We start from the raw sequence: 21,755 nt of genomic DNA, 5'->3' as shown, positions 1-21,755 counted from the left end.
ACTTCACAGCTCTCAACATAACTGAATGTACTTACTTCTTCCAATCCTGGTTAAGTGATCCACAGATATCCTTGGTATTCTCTAATTTGGCTGAGCTAAGAAATAAATCACAGCATTGCAGCAACTTAAGTCACACAATGCTGCAATTCTAGAGAAATACTTAATCTGTATGAGCATCTGTATTACACTCACTCAGAAAACCAATAAGGAAAATACATTATTGCATCTTCATTACTTAGAGATATTTAACAGCATGGACACTGTAAAACTGGTATTTTATTAGCTCCTTCCTAGACTTTAAGTAAGGCCCTTACACACCACCATCTAAGGAAGAAAACTGAAGTGTGGACAGGGACAAACAGCAATCCCCACCCAGCACTGATAGCTACAAAAGGAATTGCTGAGCTGAACAATTTTACTGTGATGTGAAATTGGGAAGCTGACACAACTTTTACCTTAGATACGCAACAGCAGTTCCACACACTGCTAACAAGCCAAAGCAAGGTATGAATTTATACAGTCACGGCAGCAAGCAAACACCTCCTTGTGGCACCAGCTCTCCCAGCACGCTGTGGTGAAAGACATGTCTCTGTAGGTGTAATAGGAACAGATTTTCAAGCAGCTACAAGATGTGAAAGCACACTTGCATCTGTCTACACATTACTTAAGCCTTTTTGCCCATTTTCGACCAGGACTAAGGAGGGAGTGGGTTGACAGGGTATTTTGTGGGGCTTGTGGTCTGTTTTGGTTTTTTAGTTTTCTTTTATAGAGCTAAAAAGGTTCTTCAAACACTCTCCACTTGATTTCTTTGCCTATTTGTATAAAAATGCTCTAACTTAACTACTTTGTTCTTCCCCTCCTTGAATAGGGATATTTGTTTGTGACATGGTAAAATCTGAACACCATTGTATTGATACATTTTTTCAGCATCAACAATGAATTTTCTTACTTCACAATCCAATTTAAAAATTGAGCATAGAAAACAATGACATTTTAATTTAGGGTTTTATGGAGGATGGAAAAATGTATATGGTTTTCTTTAGTTCCAAGCCATTGAAGTTCCATCAAACACAAACCTTTAATCAACATCCCCTCTGATATTACTGTAAACTGCCTCAAAAAAGATCTTCATTATCCAGAAAACCAACTGCACAGTCCATATAAAACTGTCATTTTTAGGCACAGTTCTATTACTTTCTGTGCTGATTGAAACAGGCTGAGAAATCAGTGCCACTAAGTCAGACAGACTGATGAGGTGTAGAAGGCAATAATACAGGACTTAATAGAATAGTTTCCGCATTTATTTAAATACTGTATTTTATACCTATTAAACCTACACATTTAGGCCAAGATGTGACTATACATCCTCACAACACAGTGATGAGACCCCAGCATCTCCGTCTAATTTGAAACCTAATACACAGTGAGGCAGGAAGCCAAATCTGCATGACTTCAGAGCCCCAAGACCCTCCTTCCCCCAACTCCTGATCACCCTCAGATGTTTCACTGCAGTGTGGTCTTTGATCATAGCAAGGCTTGTGCCTTTTTTAAGAGCCAACAAATAGTCCTGAGAGAACTTCACCAGATAAAACCCAGATTTGCAAATTTTTACAGTTTACCAAGCCCTCCCTTTGAGCACTGGCAGCTAGCAGCAATACACCAGCTCAGTCTTGGACAACCAGGAAATTTCCCAATCAATCTTTGCTAATGCACAACAGACACATGAGAGCAAACAACAGGAATTTCTATCCTACACTCCAGATGGGGATCAGTCTTGCCCCCAGGTGAGATGACAATAATAAACGTTTTCACCAGCCCTCAGTCCCAACAGAATCTTCCCAAGGAGGTGAGGAAGGAAGAGGCTGGGGGAAATGGGCAGCAGACCAGCTCTGACTGACCTGGGGACAGCCTCTCCACTTTTTCTCCCCAACGTCCATCCTGCTCTGAACACCCAGCAGTGTTTGTAGCTTGACATCAGCATTGTCTCTTACAGAGACAATGGGCAATTACCTATTGCCCAGCACTTTCCTAAGGCACAGAGCAGAGACCTCCTTGTGCAGTACACACTGCTGTCCTAACCAAACAGGAACATCAATCACTGTGTAAGCCAAACCATGCTGATTACAATAGTTACAGTTTCAACAAAATGAGACCAAAGGCAGAACCAAAAATGTGAATAAAATCCACAGCCTTGACTACTACCCTGTCCCTTTAATTATAATTTTTGTGTACCCTGAGCAGGAATCAACTACATTAATGTGTCCATTAAAAATACTATTATTTTTTTCAAAATATTTCAAGTTTTCTGAATCAAGGAGGCAGCATGCTGTTACTGTCAACAACTACTCTGGAGGAGCAAAATGTTTAAACAAAAAGCAAGAAGGAACCAAGCACAACATGAACTTGTACTGCAGCACAAGGAATGAACAGCTGACCAGCATGAGGAATGAACAGCAGGACCAATACACCTGACCAGCCAGGGCCTCAGGCCAGGAGAAGGCAAAGTACAGGGCTGTACAGCACAGTCCAGCAGGGTAAACTTTTTAAGATACTTCAAATGTCATACCCTGTCTCAACACTGTGAGATATAATTTCCTGAGACAAAATATAAAAGTATGAAGCTTGAGTAAACCAACCAGAGTTCACAAATGCATACAAGCAACCGAGTCTTGAATTTACTTTATTTTTCTCTGCAGAAAGAACCCTGCACAGGCAATTCAAATCAAAATAAATATGTGAATATTCATGTAAAACTGTCCTGGCTAATGAACAATTATACACAATGTACAACTCTTCATGTTCACTGGGAGGGCTTACAAATGTACTATTCTCAACAAAAATGCACCAAAATGTCTCCATGCAAACTTATCAAAAGTGACCAAAAAAGGAGAAAATACTTACTGATCATACTTTTTTGTTTTTCCTTTTTTCTTTTTACAATCACAAAAAAATAAAAAACATCTAATTTTTTGTTACATTTAGAGTAACTAAAATGTGGCCACCATCTAGTAAGATCTGGTTTTTATACTCCTAGAACATCTATGGTTACTGTAAAATTATGTCAACGATGAATTGGACTTAGGGCAATATTTGTAGTAAAAGGAAGATGATTTTGTTCACAGAACGTTAATAATCTGTGTCTGAGCCCTCTGCATTGTCCACATTCCGGGAGAGCATGTAATTGTCCATGTCTATAGACCTGCAATTATTGATTGCATAGCGCAAACGCTCTGTCATGATTAGTTGACTGGAGTAAGGTGGGAGCCTCAGTTGAAAGAAACAAGTCTGTGAGGTAGGCAAGCTGTCGTAAGGCTGTGGAAATGGATAAAAGGTGGGACACTGGTAAGTTGTGAATGAAGTTAAAAATGCAACATATCCACATTTCATTGCTCCTTGCCTCTATCATTTTCACATTCAATCTCAAATTCCTTTTAAGAAGCAGATTGACCTCCCTTGTTTACAGCATTGGTTCAATCCTTAAATATGTCCAAAACCACTGTAGCACCTACTCTGCAAGTACCTCAACCCACTGCTGAATTCAGCCTTTTGAATGACTAGTATGACCACACTGCTGTTTAGCAGCCCACTGCAAGACACCAAACAATGTTCAAATTACATACCACAGGTGTGCCTTAGCACAAGGCAATCTGAGAGACACCTAACCAAAGATGACAAACCCCTGTTAGCTGAGATTTTGTCAAGTTTTTGGTTTGTGTTGTTCACAGAGAATGTGCTTTCACTGCAAAAAAACCCAAAGTAATTCCAAATAAATGCATCCTGTATGTAAAACAGTACAATATAAACTCCTTGCAGTGGTTTTAAAACATTTAGAGTTCACTAGTGGTCATATGTTGCCACTTTCACAAAATTAAAACTTAAAAACAGAAAGAAAATTACTAAATGAACAGAGATTGGAACAGTTACAGTAGACAAAGGTTTGTGTCTTGTCTTGATCTCCAATAACCAATTGCACCAATTAAATTAAGATGCAATCCATGAAGCTATGTCCTTCTACACAACAAAAATGTCTGAGTTTATTAACTTAGAGCACACCCCATCCCATACTTTTTCTGTAAATTTATAATTATGGAAATTGTCTCCTAGTGCCAAACCACAGACTATAATAAAGAGGAAACAGTAATAACAACAACAATAATAATAATGCCAGTGTCTTACCCTATCAACCTTCATTATTTGGAATCGCTGAGAGATATCAGCTGTGTTGGCTGGCAATCGAGATCTTCCTGACACAAATCTCATGAAAAGGACTCTCTCCTCATTCGAAAATTCTTCCAGGGTATGCCAGAACCACTGCACCAGCTGATGCTGCTCATCAACTTCTCTGTATCGCACAACCTTCTTCAGAACCTCAACTGATATTTCTGGCATTCCACAGACCATCTGCTCCAGCTGCTTGGCAGTCAGAAGGGACAGCAAAGGAACGGGAATAATCCAAGACATTCCTTCCCTGACAGCAGCCACCTATTGGCCAAAAACAGGAGAGATGTTTGAAGTGCAACTGTCTGATCTCTGCCACTTCCTGGACCATCCAAACACAAAAGTAACTTCTCAGCTAAGAAATGGCATTGAGAGACAGAATTACCAATGTCTTCCACACACACAGTTACAGCAAGGGCTGTACTGTTTCTCAAAATCAAGGAGATTATTACAGATATTTTTAATTGCAACTCCACATTAAAGAACACCTGATCCAAAACAGAACTATTTAAAAAATTACAAGTTGGCAGCACAAAAAACAGTGGCCAAACCAAGCAACCATGTTAATACAATAAAGACTTTGTTCCAGCTCAGGTGTATGGTGAGAATGCTGTACTTGTTCTGCAAGACTTGGGATCTGGTACCTCGGAGGAGGAGGCTATTTTCTAATGCAGATAATATCACACAGATATTTTTACCTTATAATTAGAATACTGCTTTCACAAGGGTCCCTATACAAATGACAAAAAACACAGAACTATGCAAATACATAATGAGCGCTTCCCAAAACATACCACGAAATATTTTTGCTGGATTTGTGTTATACCAAAAGAGAAATGGCTCCAAATTAAACAAATGTTTGTAAATAAAATTTACTTTAGCCAGTCCCTGTGTTGTTCACATGTCCAGTTAGGGTACCAGCATGCAAAACTGCAGGGTTTTTTCTCAAACTGGGACACTCAAATGGAAGACCAGCTCTGATTTCTAACACTCTTTTGCCAACTGAGCAATTACTGAGAGAAAACAAGACTTAATTTTAAAGAAGGGCCAAAACAGTTTGTGAGGAAGAAAAAAACACAGAGACCCAGAAAGATGCAGAAAGTCAAGCTTTCCTTATCACTGAATAAAATGTAATGGAAATAGGCACAAATTCTCTGTTCCCACTAACAATGGGGCCAGGTCACAATGAAGTTCTTACCTGCCGGTCCATTTCATGGAGTCTGTACTCAATTGCCCTCTCCACATACTCTTTTCTGTTTGAAAAGGTAAGTGGGATACTGTTCCCTCCAGGGATTATGGGAACCATTTTACCATCAGCACTTTGACCAACAAAAGAATCTAAAGGAATCATCTGTTAAGCAAAACAAGAAAAGCGTAAGTCACTCCAGCAATCCAAGTATAGCATTTTACTACAAGTCATCTAGAACTACATAAAGTAAGATCACAAACTATTCTAAATGTACACAAAGTGCTTGTTACCCCAAAAATGGAGATGGAAATTATAGGAATACTGATGTGAAGGTCATGCTGATAAAGTAACTGCTTTCAGAATAAATCTAAAAGCGCCAACTTTCTATCTTACCTCATGGAAATTTTCTTCAGTAATCCCACTGTCTTCAATGTGAAGAATGCTGTTGAGGGTCTGCACATAGAGCAGATCTACCTCCTCCAAATCCTCCAAGATGAGTGGGATACAACAAAGTTGCTTCCAGACCATTGGAGCCAAATGAAGATCTAATGGCTTTTTTGTACGAATAGCTACACCCATGAGAATGCCCAAGAACTTAAACTGCATCAGATGTTCATCTAAACATGCTGAAGGGTTAAAGAGAAACCTGAAAGGACAAAGAAGCAGTGAAAAGAGTATTATTTCTGTGCTACTTCACTATAAGTAAAAGGGAAAACCCTTCTAAGTACAGCACAGTAACTACCAGCACACTTAGAAGCAAGATTATTGTTATCTTTATAAAATAAGATTATTGTTATCTTTAGCTGTTAAAACATTGGAGGCTGAGGGAGGCAGAAGTTCTGAGCACAAAGTCTGGCATCTTGGTATTACTCTGAATTCTGCCATCAGCAATCCAGCAAGCCCATATTAAAGCCATGCCCTGGCTCCACAATGAAGTGACAACATACCCTGAAGGAAAAAAACACACTAGAGACAGTCATGAAGTCTCATCATTTGGTATATAACAGTCAATAGAAGATTTGGATTTTCACCCACTACCATCTGCAATAAAAGCAAGTCCTGGACAACTTACCTATCCCTGTTGTAGCCTACTTCAGCTGTAGCATTTGGGGAAGGAATTAGTAGGTCTACTATTCCGGTTTCCAGTTCCTTAAAAATCAACAAAAAAGCCTTCTTAGAAAGAGGGAAAGAAAACTTATGACAGAACTATTCTGACATAGCATTACAAGTCAGAATATCTCACTTCAGTGATGATTACTCCTTACAAATTAATATGAAACACTGAGAGAAAGTAAACATGGTAGGATGATTTTAAGTAGTAAAGACATGTTTATTTCAAGACCTGTATTTATGCCAGGCTACAGTATTTTTTTTCCTGTGACTACACTGTGATACATTCCCCATTACACATTTCCAAAATATTCACAGATGTACCTGACACATTTCTGTAATGGTGTCATCAAACACTCCACCTGCATCATCAGCTCCCTCTCCAACTAGTTTCACTTTCCAGGCACGAGAGGGTAAGCGAAGATCTGACGCATTCAGCTTTACCACTTGCCTTGCTATCTGGACAAAAATGGGCTTGCACTTCCGACCCCTTGAGGGAAAGAGACAGCCACAAATATAACTCACAATCATGTAAAGACTCTGAGTCACCCAATCAACAAAGCTGTCCAGAGAGAGCTCAGAATGCCAAAAGAGAAGGCAATGTATGAATCTCAGTATGTACTCAACGTGTAACCCAAGGCCTGTGAGAGCAGCACTGACCTGGTGGAGATCCTTTTCACAGTGATCTGGGGCCCGTAGTTCTTGCCCTGCACCATGGTTTTGCCAATGGAGCGCACCATGGGCAGGGTGTACACCCGTGGTGCCAGCAAGGGCCTCAGCTGTCCCTGCACGATCCCCCATGTTCCAGCATTATAATGAGATGTACTGTTCTGCAATAAAGCATGAATGAGAATAAATGTATCAATAAACGATATAATTCCATTTTTTACAGAATAAAACCCTGACTAGCACTTCAGTGTTTCAGGAAACAGGCCAGCATTTTTTGGTTTTAGCTTTGAGGCTAGCAAACTTTTGGAAACTAGAACATTGACTTGTCAGTGATAGCGTAAGTGAAAATATAGAGCAATACCTTCACAAAGTTTGCATTATTCCAGAATTATTTATTTTTAAGTTGTTTTTTTTTCACCAGGAAATTACAGTGCCTATTACTAAGGTCCACCTGGATCTGGTCAGAAACTCTCTGGCAAAATAACACAGCCAAGCCGTGTTTTTTCAGTTTTTTCAAATGGAATTTTACCTGGTTATTGGGACTGAGGTTAAGTAATCGCCATGAAGAGTACATGAGGTCAGAAAAATGGTACAGCAGTCTCAGCCTTGCTCTCACTGTATGAATGCTCACTTCTTTCAGTGCCCCATACTGGGGTGGAATGGCATCAGGTAAACCAAGCTGCAAAGGCACCGAAACACCTGCCACAAAAACAGAAACCAAGCACTGTTTGAGACAGGGGAGCTGTATTGCTTTGGCTGGGATGAAGCTGATTTTCCTAGCAGTACCTTTCCATTTTGCTCAGCTGCCTCCTGGGGCTAAACCATGACAAAAGCCAAACTAAGAGTAAGATAGTTTGAGAATCAAACAAAACAAGGTATAGATATAAAACCAAAACCAATTCTGTCCTAAATATTCAGAAATTCTTGTTGCACTCACATCCCAGGAGACACTAGGACTAAAGAAAATGCCAGACAAAAGCTCAGTTGCTCACCTGGAGCTCGAGGGGGAACAGGCGGAGCTGTCCACGCTGCGCTGTGGCAGCGGCCAGCCGAGATCTGCCGCACATTCTTCCCCTGCAGCACCGTCACCAGCGTGGGCTCTCGCACATGGTTGGTGTGGCCCAGCCCCAGCTGCCAAAAGGCAACAATCAACAACTGATTACATTTCTACAATTCGCCAAGCAAGAATTCACAGCAGATGGTAAAAAATTGTATTTGCTTACAGCATATATTGTGATTATAAATATCTGCCACACATATATGTTTTCACCTTTTTCTTTTGACAAAATACTGCACCCTCCACCCAATAAAAGTTACAGATCCAGGTGTCAAAGAGACCTAAAACCAGAAGAATTCTTGAAAAATCTTTCCCAGACTGAGGATCTGATCCATTCTGCTAAGTCCTGTATTGCAGTCTCTCATACATAGACAACATTTTTGTGCTAGAGTGCAAATCCTGGTTTATAAAAACACAGTTTGTGTAAAGAGAACATTTACTGAAGCTTTTGTGACTTTTAAATGAGTTTCATATAATATCCTAATTTCATATTCTGTGAGTTAAAAATTTCATATCAAGAAGTATATTTTTCTCCACTTCATATAATACCAGAATTTTGAACCACAAGGAAAATCATATAAATAGCTTGCAGAATGAATTTCTCTACATTTTTACACCAGTTTTTCTCTTCCAAAAATACTAAGTACCATATTCAAAAAAAACCAAACAAATAAAAGTAACTTTAAAAAAACACCTCAAAGTTCCTCAAAAATTATTCCAAAAACCTTGCTCAACCAGCCTTCTCAAAAACTCAATCCTAGAACACCACACCAGGATGAAGGCTGCCTAAATTCCTGAAACACCAGTAGCTCGTACATCAAGAGACTCTTTCTTTCCTGACTTCAAAAAAATCACTCCTTTAAAAAGGTTCATTTATTTTGCCATAATGAAAAGCATCTAAAGCGGTCAAAAATCTGATTGACATCAACCACAGATTTTATTATATTGAAGAGACTGATGACAGCTTAAGAATTCGAAGAAAATCTGCAACTTTTAAAAAAGCTTGGATTAGAGTAATTTGGATAGCATGCTTTGAGCGCTTTCCCAAACTGGTACCATGGAAGAGCATAGAGAGTAAACAAGAAAACAATGGAAACTGCCTAAAATATGATCATGCTTAGGGGTGGGTGAAGGAAAAATCAAAGCCGCCTTTTCCACCAAAGGGAAGCCATACCCAGCACAGCTGTGAAGGGCAGCTGTGGAGATCAGGAGCAGAGAACAGGGTGTACCTGGCCTTCGGAGTTGCTGCCCCAGGCGTAGACGTCCCCCGTGGAGGACAGGGCCAGCGTGTGCTCAGCGCCCACGGCGATGTCCTCGATGAAGACCCCAGCCAGCAGTGGCACCTGCTGCGGTCGGTTGTGGTTGCGGGCGCGGCCCTCAGGCAACCCGATCAGGCGATCTGCAAGGGCAAGCAGCACTCAGGAGGGTTTCACTACAGGCACAAGCAGGGAAGGGACAGACAGGCATTCTGTACAGTCCTGGGGCTGACACGCAAGGGGAACCCTTCAGGGACAAAGGGCACAGGTATTCTCTGCAAACCACTGCTGCCTACAGTGCTCGTTTACACTGCTTAAGCTGTTGTGTACATGGTCAGTGTGAAGCAAGAACAAATTCTACTAAACTAAGGCCCCTAGTTCTAAATGCACGGGTTTGTATCAAACACGAATTAACTGACTTCAGAAGTTTCTGCATGGTTAATTCAGTGCACATGGAAATCCTCCTGCCCAGATTGTGTGTAAGTATGAGCGCTTAATTAGACAATGTGAACTCTGAAGTAACCCGATGTTTTTGGATGTGTGAAACTCAATGAAGTTTTAGGAAAATGCTCTTCAAAAAGTAAAATGAAAGGTTGTTCTGAGAACAATAAACGAGACAGAACTACAAATCTGGACTTCAGGCGTATGTTAAAATCATATTGTTCAAGTTTCAAAATTCACATTAGGGCAGCATGTTTCTAAAATGTAGCGTTAGGTCAGTCTTAGAAATATGTCTTAATATTTTTCCTTTTCACCCGCAATATACACAAGCCTATATATGGAAATGTTCAAAGATCAGTTTGTCTTACCTTGGCCAAAAGTATACACATGACCATCTTTTGTCAGTGCAACAGAGAACTGAGTTCCACAGGCAACTTTTTTTATTCCAATTCCACAAAGAATATCCACTTTCTACGGGGTAAAGCAAAAGGAAAATCAGCTATAGTATTAAAAAGATATAAATAGAAAACAAACACAAATTTAATCTGTTACTCCTGCTTCCAAAAAAGAAAATTTTTTATTCCCATTGTGCAGCACAAACATTTGTAGGAATATTTTAATTAACACTTGGAAATTAATACAGGAAACAGAAACACTTTTTTTTTTCAATGGAATGAACCCCTTATTCTATGTACAATGATTCAAAATACCTTTTTTTTGTCTAGGAGGGAGGGTGAGTGGCATGGCAAGAAGTAGATGGCTGTGTAAACAACTACTCCCCAATTTCCAAAGAAAAAAATCTCTCTTCTCTAAGATAAGCCTAAGATCTAAGATCTAAGATCAGATTTTCACTATTTGTACTGCTACTGGGACACAGCCACTATGATGTACATTAAATGCTTGAGAGTACCAGGCTCAGCATAAGGTATAATTAGAATTATTTGTGCCAGACTGTGTAACAACAGCACGGAACTAATAATGACTGGAAATCACACTCTCTCTGTGCAACACCTTTAACAGCACTGAAAGTTTATGCAAATAATCATTTCCCTGAGAATCCAACCTGTGGTGAGGACTTTGCAGTGGAATTTCCCAAGCCAAGTTTACCATAATCTCCATCTCCAAAAGCCCAAACCATTGAGCCATCTGTTGACACAGCCACAGTGTGATTGAGGCCACAGGCCACCTGGGTAAGAGAAACAATGTTATTACCACTGCTTTTGCTGACTAACTCAAACAAAACAACTACCTTTAAGAAGAAAAATTGTGCTTTAAAAATGAACTATCTCTCTAAAACCACTAAACTTCCATTGCTTATTAGAGAGTCTTCAAAACATTATGACTGAAAAAATACAGCAGTATTTTTTCAACACGTGCTTTCTCTCAGCTCACAGAACCAAAGGACAGTATTATGGCACACACGTTCCCTTCTTAAAATTACAGAAAATCACATGAACTCATCCTTAAAAATGCCTAAATCTTCAAATGGTAAAATGTTAAAAACACAGGCAGTTTTGCAAAAAGAGGATCAAAAGAGTCAGGAAAGTAATTATTTTAAAAAATCCTGCATAGTCAAATTCTGCCATCATAATTAAATAAAAGCAAAGGTTAAAAAACACAAGTGAACACTTAAATATGTTAAAAACACGAGCTTTAAACTAAGATACATTACTAATTTTGGATAAACCATGCCTGGCCAATCTGGTAACCTTCCAGCGCTGTCACTCTTTCTGGAAGTTTCTTATTGGAAGTATTTCCAAGCCCCAATCGACCATAATCACCATTTCCAAATGTAAAAAGTTTGCCATCTGCTGTTACCACAGCTGAGTGTTTGAAGCCACATGACATCTGGAAGCAAAATATGCATTATTTTAACACACACTTTAGATCTGGGTGGAAGTTTATATTGACTATTACATGTACATATGTAATACCTTTCTTGATCCTAAACTACATTCCTTTTTAAAGAGCTACATTACAGACATTTCAGTATAAATGACTTCTCCAGCAACTCATCTCTTAACTCTTTTCAATGGCAATGTTACAGAGAGGGACTGGAGAATATTTGCATGAAGAATTTGCTGTGCGATTACCTAATTTTGTTATAAAGAAACTCCAGTCAAAAGCAAATATGTTTTTGTGCATTGTTAATAATTAGGAGGAGGTCTTGGTGACCTGTTTTGTAGGTCAAAGTCACCTGACAAGGAAGAGAAGCTTATAAATCATGTCAGCATTTTGATCCTCTTTAAATCACCCCCTTCCTCCACGATTTTTGTACTTTTAGTCCTCTCCAGTACCAACTATCAATTAATATCTCTGTGGTATTGCCATCCTCTAACTGGAAATGGCCACCTTGGCTCATAAAGCCCAGAGATGTAAGAAGTTGCCTGTTTTCAAGCAGCTCTACAGCACTGGGTTCCCAGGCCTGCAGCTGGAAGGAGACAGAAATATTTTGAAACCTGCACAACTTCTTCTCCTTGCAGAGCCTCGATCTGCCTCGGCCTGCGCTGCCTATCGCTGTTCCCGTGGCCCAGCTTGCCATAGTCCCCATCTCCCCAGCTGAAGACTTCCCCGCTTTCTGTTAAAGCCATTGAATGTCCGTCGGACCCACAGGAGGTCACCAACTGTGTCACAACAAAGCCTGGCAAAGACAAGTGAGAAAACAAAGCTTAGCATCACTTATAACAGGCTCTTACATTTATTCATGGGTGACCTGTGGCAGCCAATTAGGTATGGGGAAAGGAACAAGCCACAATAAGGCTTCTTCTTATAGCAATTAATTTATTTTCATTCTGAACAAAACCTTTGTTTTCTTATGGAGAACCTGGGCTTCTGTCCTGCTATTAGTTTTGAAATTAATTATTCCTCATTTGAGCAGAGTTTTCCCTGAAGCCTTCTTAAAATAAAGGAATTGTAACATAATGCCATGTAAATCTTAAGGAAATATGAAGATCTTGTTTATTTGTTCAAAATTTTAACTAGAAACTACAATATTTTAATGAGCAAATCTACAGAAAAGCATCAGCAGAAACAATTACACTAACTACCAAAATGCTTATTTGTGCTTCATCACTGGATTCCTCTCAAACCTAACAGCTTTACCTTGCAGTGCTGAAATCACAGTTAAGACATGAAGATCATCAGAATTTCCTTGTCCCAGTCGCCCATAGCTCCCTTCACCACAAGCCAAAACTGTGCCATTAGCTTGGATGACAAAAGTACAATTCTGACCACAAACAACCTAGGTTAGAAAGACATGAAGGAATGTTAATAAATTATATACTAAATGCAGCAATGTTGTAATACTTGCATTACAGTGCACCATTTCCTTTTGATTTGTTTTCTTTGCAAATACATCAAGACAATATTCTATCAAGTTAATGTTATTTCAGAAAGTGAAACCGGCACATATATTATGTGAAAGTTGTGCAGGTATTTTCAAACCATGCCCATATAAAATAATGCTGTGTGGTCAGATTTCATGAAGTGGCTTCATGGTTTGAATTTGTCAAATAATTCAAGATTGCCTTTCTAATGAAACCCATGTTTTGAGATACTCAGAATTAATTCAAACAAAAAGTTCAAAAGACATTTGGAGAGGGATTTTGACAACCTGTACAAACAAAAGATGGCAAGTGATGAAATCATGACTGGTTCTAAGTGATCACCTGCTGGGCCTGGGAGAAGGAAGGTGCTGCCACTGGGATCATGACATTTCTGCCAGCCTCTGCCAGCTGCCCGTGCCGTCCTGCTCCCCACAGGTACACATCACATTTGCCTCCCAAGTGCCAATCCTAGGGAAGAGCATGAAAGGAGGCTTTAGAACAAGAGCACTTTCAACAGCTTTCCACATTTCAAAAGAATAACAACGCCTCCAAAACACCCCAAACCCTCCAAACCATCAATTTTACTGACCTCTGGCCTTGATGTTGCCCAAGACATGATCTGTTCATCCATGCCATTGATCCACTTACTGTTATCCTACACAGCAAAAGCCACATTTACCACATTCAGCTCAAGAGATGCACATTATTTTTCTGTTAAACAATACATATTTTCCTAAGAACACTATTTACATCTTTCTAAACAATTTAGCAATAATAACAAATGTGTGCAGATAGAAATGACACTGTTATCCATGACTTGCAATCAAAATCAATGAAAGAGAAACTAAATTCATGATGAAGTAATCTTTTTCCACTTACTGATGCATAGGACTTTTTGAAGTTTCAATTGTAAACACTGGCTTGAAATGTTATAAGCTTTCTTATAAAAAATGCTTTCTCAAAAATTTCTGGTTTGGCTCACATGAAGAAAATTGACACAAGGCAAAACAATTTGGTATGGGAATGTGACAAAATGTTACTCTTAAAATAGCACTACAAAGCTCTACAGTTCTTCCTATCACATATGAAAATTATTGTCATCGTTTTGGGTTGTTTGTATTTTAATATGTAAATGACTTGCATTTATCACACACACACATACACACAGAGCAATCTTAACAGTATGTTCTAACAGGTTAATTAAAAAATACACTTATTGCTGGTGCTTATGCCACTAAATATAAATGTTTACAGTTCAGAGATGTTCACGGCATCATACCACATGCTCAGTAACAGTACACTTGGCTGTTGAGGCAATACATCAGGCTTTACCATAAGGAGAGTAAGCTCATCCTCGGGAACAGGCTCCAGGTCGGGGACAGTGAAGGACTCTGGGAACTGAGCTCCCTTGGCCAGGGCTTCAGCAGCTTTTATGGTAGTGGAGAAGCACTCAAGCCAGGCCCATTCTGTGGGGTTCCAGGCAGAGGGGTCAGGGAGGCAGCTCTGGTGGTGAGGGGGCACAGGGGGGTTGCAGAGCAGCTGGTCCAGGTGCAGCCCCACGGCCAGTGATGCCAAGCACTGCATGTAGGGACTGTGAACCAGCTGGTCTCCACACACCACATGGGGCTGCAGGGCAGCAGGGAGAGAAAGGGAACACCCAGTTAGAAACACACATCAATCACTTCAAAATACAAATCCTTCAAAAATAATCCTGTAGAAAAACACCTTCCCCCACACTTAATCAAAATTTTTCTAATATTTTAAATATTTTCAAATTAGGAGACTATTGGCGCTGAGAATAGTGAAAGATATTTCAAGTAGAATGTAGCAAAGTCTTCTGGGTTCTCTGGTGAAAGACTGAAACAAGCTGAGATCTAAACAGTAAACTCATGTCAGCCATGAATGCTATACACTGGCATTACTCATACCTTTTCATAGGCATACTGCTCCTGCAGCATCACGGGCAGGCGCTCCAGGAACGCACGCATGCACGGAGCCATGTTCAAGCCCAGAACTCCCTGCTGCTTCAGCGCAGTCCTGCACGTCGCCAGCACGTGATTGGAAGAGATCCACTCTGAGGTGCAGTTCACCACCAACACGTCCTGTTCAACAGCAGAAATTAAAAATTCACAAAGCAGGATCATTCAGCTCCACTGATATATCATCAGCCATCTTGGCCCATAGGGGCCAGAAAACATACAGGTTCAAACATTTCTGTCTCACCTTTGATCTGTTAGAGCAGGCAGCTACTCCAACCTCAGGGATCCACACTGCAGTCTGGATAGCTCCAGACCCTATCACAACACTCTGCAATACTGAACCATCCTAGGGAGAGAAGGGATTGGAGCCAGGTGTAGACACAGATACAGTTCTGTTCAAGTGCATACACATTCCTAAGGGATGGTATTCTCACAAGCTTTCAACAACTATTTAAAAACTGAACTGCTTAACCCAAAAGCAGAAACCCTACTTTTTTATCTTATTAAGGAGATAATATAACTAAGGATTTAGAAGTGTGTAGTAATCCACATTATCTGGCTCTTTAAAGAGTCCTCAACATAAGAGGATATTGTTCTTTACTATAAAGAAAGTGGTTGGTTCCGCAAAGCCTAACTAATGTGACTGAAGCTACAGAGTCACTCAATACTGAACTATAAAGTACTTCAATGTTAAGTACAATTTCAATTTATATTTTATTATTTATGAACATTATTTTACACCACACTTTAGCTAAAGTATCTAACACATGGTGAGGCAGAAGCTAGTCTGATACCCTGACCGTTTCAGATACTCTTACTAAGAATGAGAATCAAGCCACACCAAAGATGATCTTACCCGTAAAGACCAGATATTCATGAGGCCACCAAGGCCCCCAGACACCAAAGCCAGCCCATCAGGACTGAAAGCAACAGTGCGGACAGGAGTGATGTGTCCTCTCAGCTGGAATACACACTTCACTTCCACTGCCTTCCTGTATCCATCCTGCAAGCAATTGCACACTTATGGAACACTGCACTACTACCAGGAAATGGAGCAGCATGATGGCATCTGTATTCTGCAAAAAATACTGATCACCCCCACAGATGGCAGATTTCCATTAAATAGTTAAAAAATCTCCAAGACCATGACAGTATTTTATAGGTATCTTGATCACATTATCAGCTTTCCTCCCATTACAAAATGCCATCAATATCAAAGACTACATTATAGTTTATGTAGGTGAAAAACAATCTTCACTCTTATCTACAAGAAACTTTTAACCCTCACTAAATTTTAGGATAATCTGATCAATCTTTACAGGACAGAAAACAGATCAAAATATAATGTTTAGTCTTAATCTTAAATAAGTTTTTCAATTCCCTGTTCTGAAAATGCCTACACATACACAAGTGCAATGTAATTTTTTTTTTTAGCAAGTATCTTCTCTCAGGAAATATTGACATTCAGGTAACTTGCTCACATTATCCTCCTCTCTCAACTTCACAATGAGCAAAGAGAATTTCTTACACACCAAATTTCCTCCTTTTACCTTAACACTTGTTTCTTGCTCCCACCATCCTTCTGTGCAAGCTGAGCTGGACTGCAATGTGATTACTATGTCCTGGGGAACAGTCCAGACACACACCAAACCATTGTGGCATCCCCTAAAGCATGTCAGGTGACATTAGAAAAACAAAATAAAGATATTAACTAACAAAATATTAGTGATCTGGTATTAACTTACATACCAGTAGTCTTCACCACCTTCCTGTAAAACTACATTGCATCAATTGATCTAAAGTAGAAAGGCCTGTCCCCAATGGGTAAATGCATTTTTTTCCTATTCCTCACACCCTGTAGCTTTTCCATTTCTACTAATAACATATTCTCAGAAAAAAAAAATTTGGATGAAACAAAAAATTTCCAAGCAGGACCAGCACCCATAGGTCATGGAGAAAACAGCTGGTAACACAACCAGGGTCACTCTTTATTTGCATTCTGGAACCTCATGAATCTCATAGCAACTGACTTACTGAAGGAATATGATTTAAAAAATCCCAAACCCTTTTCTTCGCTATAGACACTACAGACTGGTAGAAAAGACCTGCAAAAGAGCTACAGAAACAACAATGAAACAATGACTTACGTAGCTAACAGAAGCTGGGCCTTGGGTCCTTTCCCTGGCAGAGCACACCAGGCAATGCCATTCACCAAGGCTGGGTGGGATAGGGAGTGCAGGCGCCGCCAGCAGCCCCCCAGACACCCCCAAAGCTTCACTGTTTCCTCTTTGGCACAGGTCATGAGAATCTTACCAGTTGGATCCCACTTCATACTAACAACCATATCCTATAGGATTAAAATAATGAAAAGTTGGTAGGAACTTACACAGTAGTGTGGAGGAAATTCAACTCTCAGAGCTAATGTAACTTTAAATTATTAATAACAACAACAAAAATTATTCTCGTATAAATCACAGATAGCGAGTTGCAATTATAAAGTCATAGTGACACATTTCAGAACTATCAAAATTAAAAAGACTTTAAAAAGTTTGCTGAAGGAAACTAAATGAGAAACATAGAAAAATACGTTTTCTTTTCACTGCAAACCCTTCTTGATTATTTTTCCCCAGATGTAGCTTTGAGTCTGAGGTGGGAAAGGAAGATAGCCCACAGTAAGAAGGCAAGTACAGATTTATTGCCACAATGTGCTCCCTTCTGTGATTGCCCTGTTTCACACACCCAGAGCAGCTTTTGGAAGCACTCAACATGCTCTTACTACACCTACATTTCATTTAAGGAATTCTCCTCTTAGGCTAACAAATAATTCATGGACTATTAATGACTCATTAGTACATACAGGCCAAGCAAAAGTTCTAGACTTTTGCAAGTGCATATTTAGAAAAATACCTTTTGCTTTGTACAGGAAGCTAAACAAAAACATGTGACATGATCAAAATCAAAATTTATTATGAGCACTTTTACCAAGTCAAACAATTACTCTTTTAAATCCAGTCAATGCACAGCTGTGTGCTTAATCCACTTTTGTCACTGTATGTACATACACTTCACAGACTCTGACAGCAAAGAGGGTATCAAGTTTATGTTTCTTTTTTTGTACATTTGGTAGACTGTTCCTTTAGATACATTATTTTAATATGTTTACCAGAAACACGTGTGAGTTTCTAAAATAATTTGCACTTGTCTTCATAAATAGCTTTCTAATAGAGACAACAGCTTAAAGAGATTTTACCTACAAAAATTCTACATTCGTTTAAGAACGACCAGCTCTACCTTATGTGCATCAACGAGAACAGCTCCTCCTTTCTCAGTTGGTTCCTTTGTTCCTAGGAGCAATTTTCCATCTGAATAGCCAACAGCAAATGGTCTGTCTTCACTGAACCAGGCCAGGCATGTGACAGACACTGCATGAACAGACAACACGAACACTCATTAACCTGAACTGAACTTCACTCCTACCAAAGCGTTTTTTGCAGCGCAGTTGTCTAAGCTATCAAGTGCATAACAATGTCCACCACAGCCAAGGCTACTTAACATATCCTGGTCAGAAATTTTTCTTGAATTCATACGGTAAAGATAAAACTGAGAGCTACTGTAAAGAAAGCTGTTGAGAATATTTTGTACTAGTTTTCTCATTCTCCTTTTTTTGAAAATAATGGAATTTATATTCCTGGCAGAGTGAAAAGAACTATACCAGGTCAAACAAAAAGGGTGGACTGAACCTTATTCATGTATCCGAGATAGGCTTCTAAAAAATGCTCTGAAAACAACTTGCTTTCTTAGCAAGAAGATACTGCTTCATTTGATTCTGCCAAAAAAATCTGTGGGCTTTCTGAAGAAGCAATATGCAAAACCACACAATACCACTAAAGATGTGCTACTTCATGTTCTCTAGGACTGGAATAATAAAGGTAAAATGGCAATCATTGAGGAATTTAAATGACACTGTGCATGCTATCTGCAGACAGAACAGACACTGCAGGGGACCTCCACTGATTGTCTGCAACGGCAAGGAATGGCAGGATTCTACCAAGTTACTACAAACTGTTGGCCTCTGCTGTGGAGGAATCAGAGGGCAGATAGAGATCCCACAGACTTTTCTGCTCCCATGAACCAGAAATAATATCCCATGAACAATAACCAAAAATGGTTATATACTTCCTTAACAAAACATGGGAGTATGTTCACAATTTTAATTTCAAATACTGATGCAGTCTCTTACCATCCTTTCTGTAGCAGTGTTCCAGTTCCAGCCGATGCATGGCTGAAATATCCGCAACTTCAATAAGAGCCAGAGATCCATCCATGCGCCCAATTAACAACAATTCTGAAGCATCTCCTGTCCATGCTGTAGTTGGCCCTTCTTCTGGCCAGGCTAGAGCAGATACCCAGTGAGGCTGAAGATCTAATAAGCCTTTTCCTCCTAGAAGACAAAAAAGTCTGTTAAAACTACTTCATCTTCATAAAGAAAAGAAAACAATAATACTTCCATGGGGAAAAAAATCGAGAGATCTTATTGAGAGCTAGGACATATCACAAATTCACCTAAGTTACAAGAATACAAAACAATGGTTCACTTATCTACGCAGACACAAAATCTAGGTAACAAACCTCAATGATCATTCAACTTAGTTTTGTTAAAGAAGGAAGCGGAATTCTTCAGTACCCAGTAAATTTATACTTTTCTTGGGGACTGTCTATTACCACAGGCATGGTAACTGGTGACTTTCTTAAGTGCAAAGCAACAGAATGAACCTTCCAATACTACAAATTACAGGAATTAAAAGTCCTCCTCTTGAAGATGTATATCACACATCCACTTGGGGTTAGTGCCTTTCTCAAACGAAACAGGTTCACAAGACACTGTGGGAGATGGTAGGCATTTAAACTGGGGGAAACAAACATGCAGTGACCTGGCAGCTCCCCTAGAAATATGCTGGACCAGGAAGTGCCCACAGGCAACTCAGAACATACCATTGACTTGCCAAATGTTCACCATCTTTTCTGTAGCTCCAGCCAGGTACTTGCCGCTGATACTCCAACAGACAAGAGATAAACTAAGGTCACTGGGTGATCCCAGACCTTCTTCAGAGTCACCTTCTCTGTAATAGAATAAAAGAATGAAATTAAGAAGGCATTTCCCTTACGCAGACAGGAAAACCTAGAACGCATAAAATATATGAGCTAGAAGCCTGAGTCCTGCCATCACAGCAGATTTACATAATATATTTTTCTGCTTACAGTACTACATTCCCTATAAAGCCACTTCAAATTACAGAATGAGATACTATTTATTTCTAAGAAATTTCAAGTTAGGTTTCAAATGGAAACTCTTTACTTTTACCTACTTATTTCTCGAATTTAACATCTTCAGCAAAGGCAAAATTTTCCGGGAAGTCATTAAATGAAACAATAGCTTGGACAAGAAATAAAAGAGGCACATCTTGCTATCAATTCTACTTTAAACTCTTCCTGCTGTTACAATCCTGTTACACTGTTCTAAAACCCCATTTTAAAGTCTGCTTTGCCTAACTGTAACAGGGCCACAGATAACTTTAATTGCCCATAAGGTCATACACAACAGCCACATTTTTAAATTGCTTTTGGTACCAGAACAATGAAGGCTATAATACTGTTATATCATTCTTGTTGTTCATTTTAAGGCCACATCTAACAGCAGCCAGCAAACAAGAACTAAGCCAACCACTAAAAAATAGCCACAAAACAACCTAGCAGTTCACTATTGCTTCTTCATTCTTCCAAGTTCAAATCATCTACGCTTCACTAAAGGATCAGATTTTAATTTTTCCTTTTACCGTCTTCTTTTTTGGACACACCCAAATTGATGGGTGGGATGCCAAGAGCTCCGTGTTGTGCAGCACTGGAGAGTAGGAGCACCAAATGACAAAAAAAAGTACTTCCAAGACACTCATGTAGAAATATATTTAGTTCCTGTATCTCAGAAATGAAATTTCTTTTTCTCACTTGAATCAAATGACCAGACTTGCAATGATCATATTATATGCTGGAGCTGTCCACTGGAACCCACTGAATTTACCTTTCTGCTATATGAAAGTCCCATACCATTTTTATTTCACCCACATCTCCTTATATCAATTAATTAAGGATGTTTTTAAACAGCATTGACCTGATCTCTTTATGGAGACTCTTACATGGTTGACATTTAAGTTCTGTTTTCAGTTTTAAGCTATTTCATTTATTTTGCATGCCATAAACACAGCAACAGAAAACAAATGAGAGATTTTAAGTGCAGGAGATAATGAGAACAGCCAACCCCACAGTATCTTGCATGATTACAGCTTAAATTAAATATCTGGCTGTTGTAAACAATCAACTTACAGCTTATTGAGCACACAGGTCTGTTGCAATGAGTATTGCTTCTTTGTCACATTCCACACTCTGATGGTGCCATCATTCCCACTTGTTGCCAGAAGTCCCTTTTTATTGCACCAAACACATGTCATGACCTAC

General features: G+C 39.4%; 1 protein-coding gene across 1 annotated transcript in view; it reads right to left on the bottom strand.

Moving 5' to 3' along the window:
* Positions 1–2,653: 2,653 nt before the first annotated feature.
* The window catches only part of HERC1 (HECT and RLD domain containing E3 ubiquitin protein ligase family member 1), an 83,205-nt gene continuing 64,103 nt past the window's right edge, over positions 2,654–21,755 (bottom strand). Inside the window, 27 exon segments of the mRNA XM_066328792.1 lie at positions 2,654–3,312; positions 4,177–4,482; positions 5,417–5,569; positions 5,801–6,053; positions 6,480–6,556; positions 6,842–7,007; positions 7,178–7,347; positions 7,716–7,885; positions 8,179–8,317; positions 9,473–9,642; positions 10,309–10,411; positions 11,004–11,126; positions 11,633–11,788; positions 12,400–12,581; positions 13,043–13,181; positions 13,609–13,734; positions 13,856–13,921; positions 14,599–14,892; positions 15,195–15,368; positions 15,490–15,591; positions 16,102–16,248; positions 16,796–16,910; positions 17,393–17,592; positions 18,537–18,667; positions 19,486–19,686; positions 20,238–20,365; positions 21,624–21,751. Of these exon segments, the coding sequence (XP_066184889.1) occupies positions 3,127–3,312; positions 4,177–4,482; positions 5,417–5,569; positions 5,801–6,053; positions 6,480–6,556; positions 6,842–7,007; positions 7,178–7,347; positions 7,716–7,885; positions 8,179–8,317; positions 9,473–9,642; positions 10,309–10,411; positions 11,004–11,126; positions 11,633–11,788; positions 12,400–12,581; positions 13,043–13,181; positions 13,609–13,734; positions 13,856–13,921; positions 14,599–14,892; positions 15,195–15,368; positions 15,490–15,591; positions 16,102–16,248; positions 16,796–16,910; positions 17,393–17,592; positions 18,537–18,667; positions 19,486–19,686; positions 20,238–20,365; positions 21,624–21,751 (4,305 nt within the window). The 3' untranslated portion in view covers positions 2,654–3,126.

Source organism: Sylvia atricapilla, chromosome 13 (assembly GCF_009819655.1).
Source record: "Sylvia atricapilla isolate bSylAtr1 chromosome 13, bSylAtr1.pri, whole genome shotgun sequence".
Lineage (NCBI taxonomy): Eukaryota > Metazoa > Chordata > Aves > Passeriformes > Sylviidae > Sylvia > Sylvia atricapilla.
The sequence above is the reverse complement of the archived record's forward strand: the minus strand, read 5'-3'. Positions and strand labels throughout refer to the sequence as shown.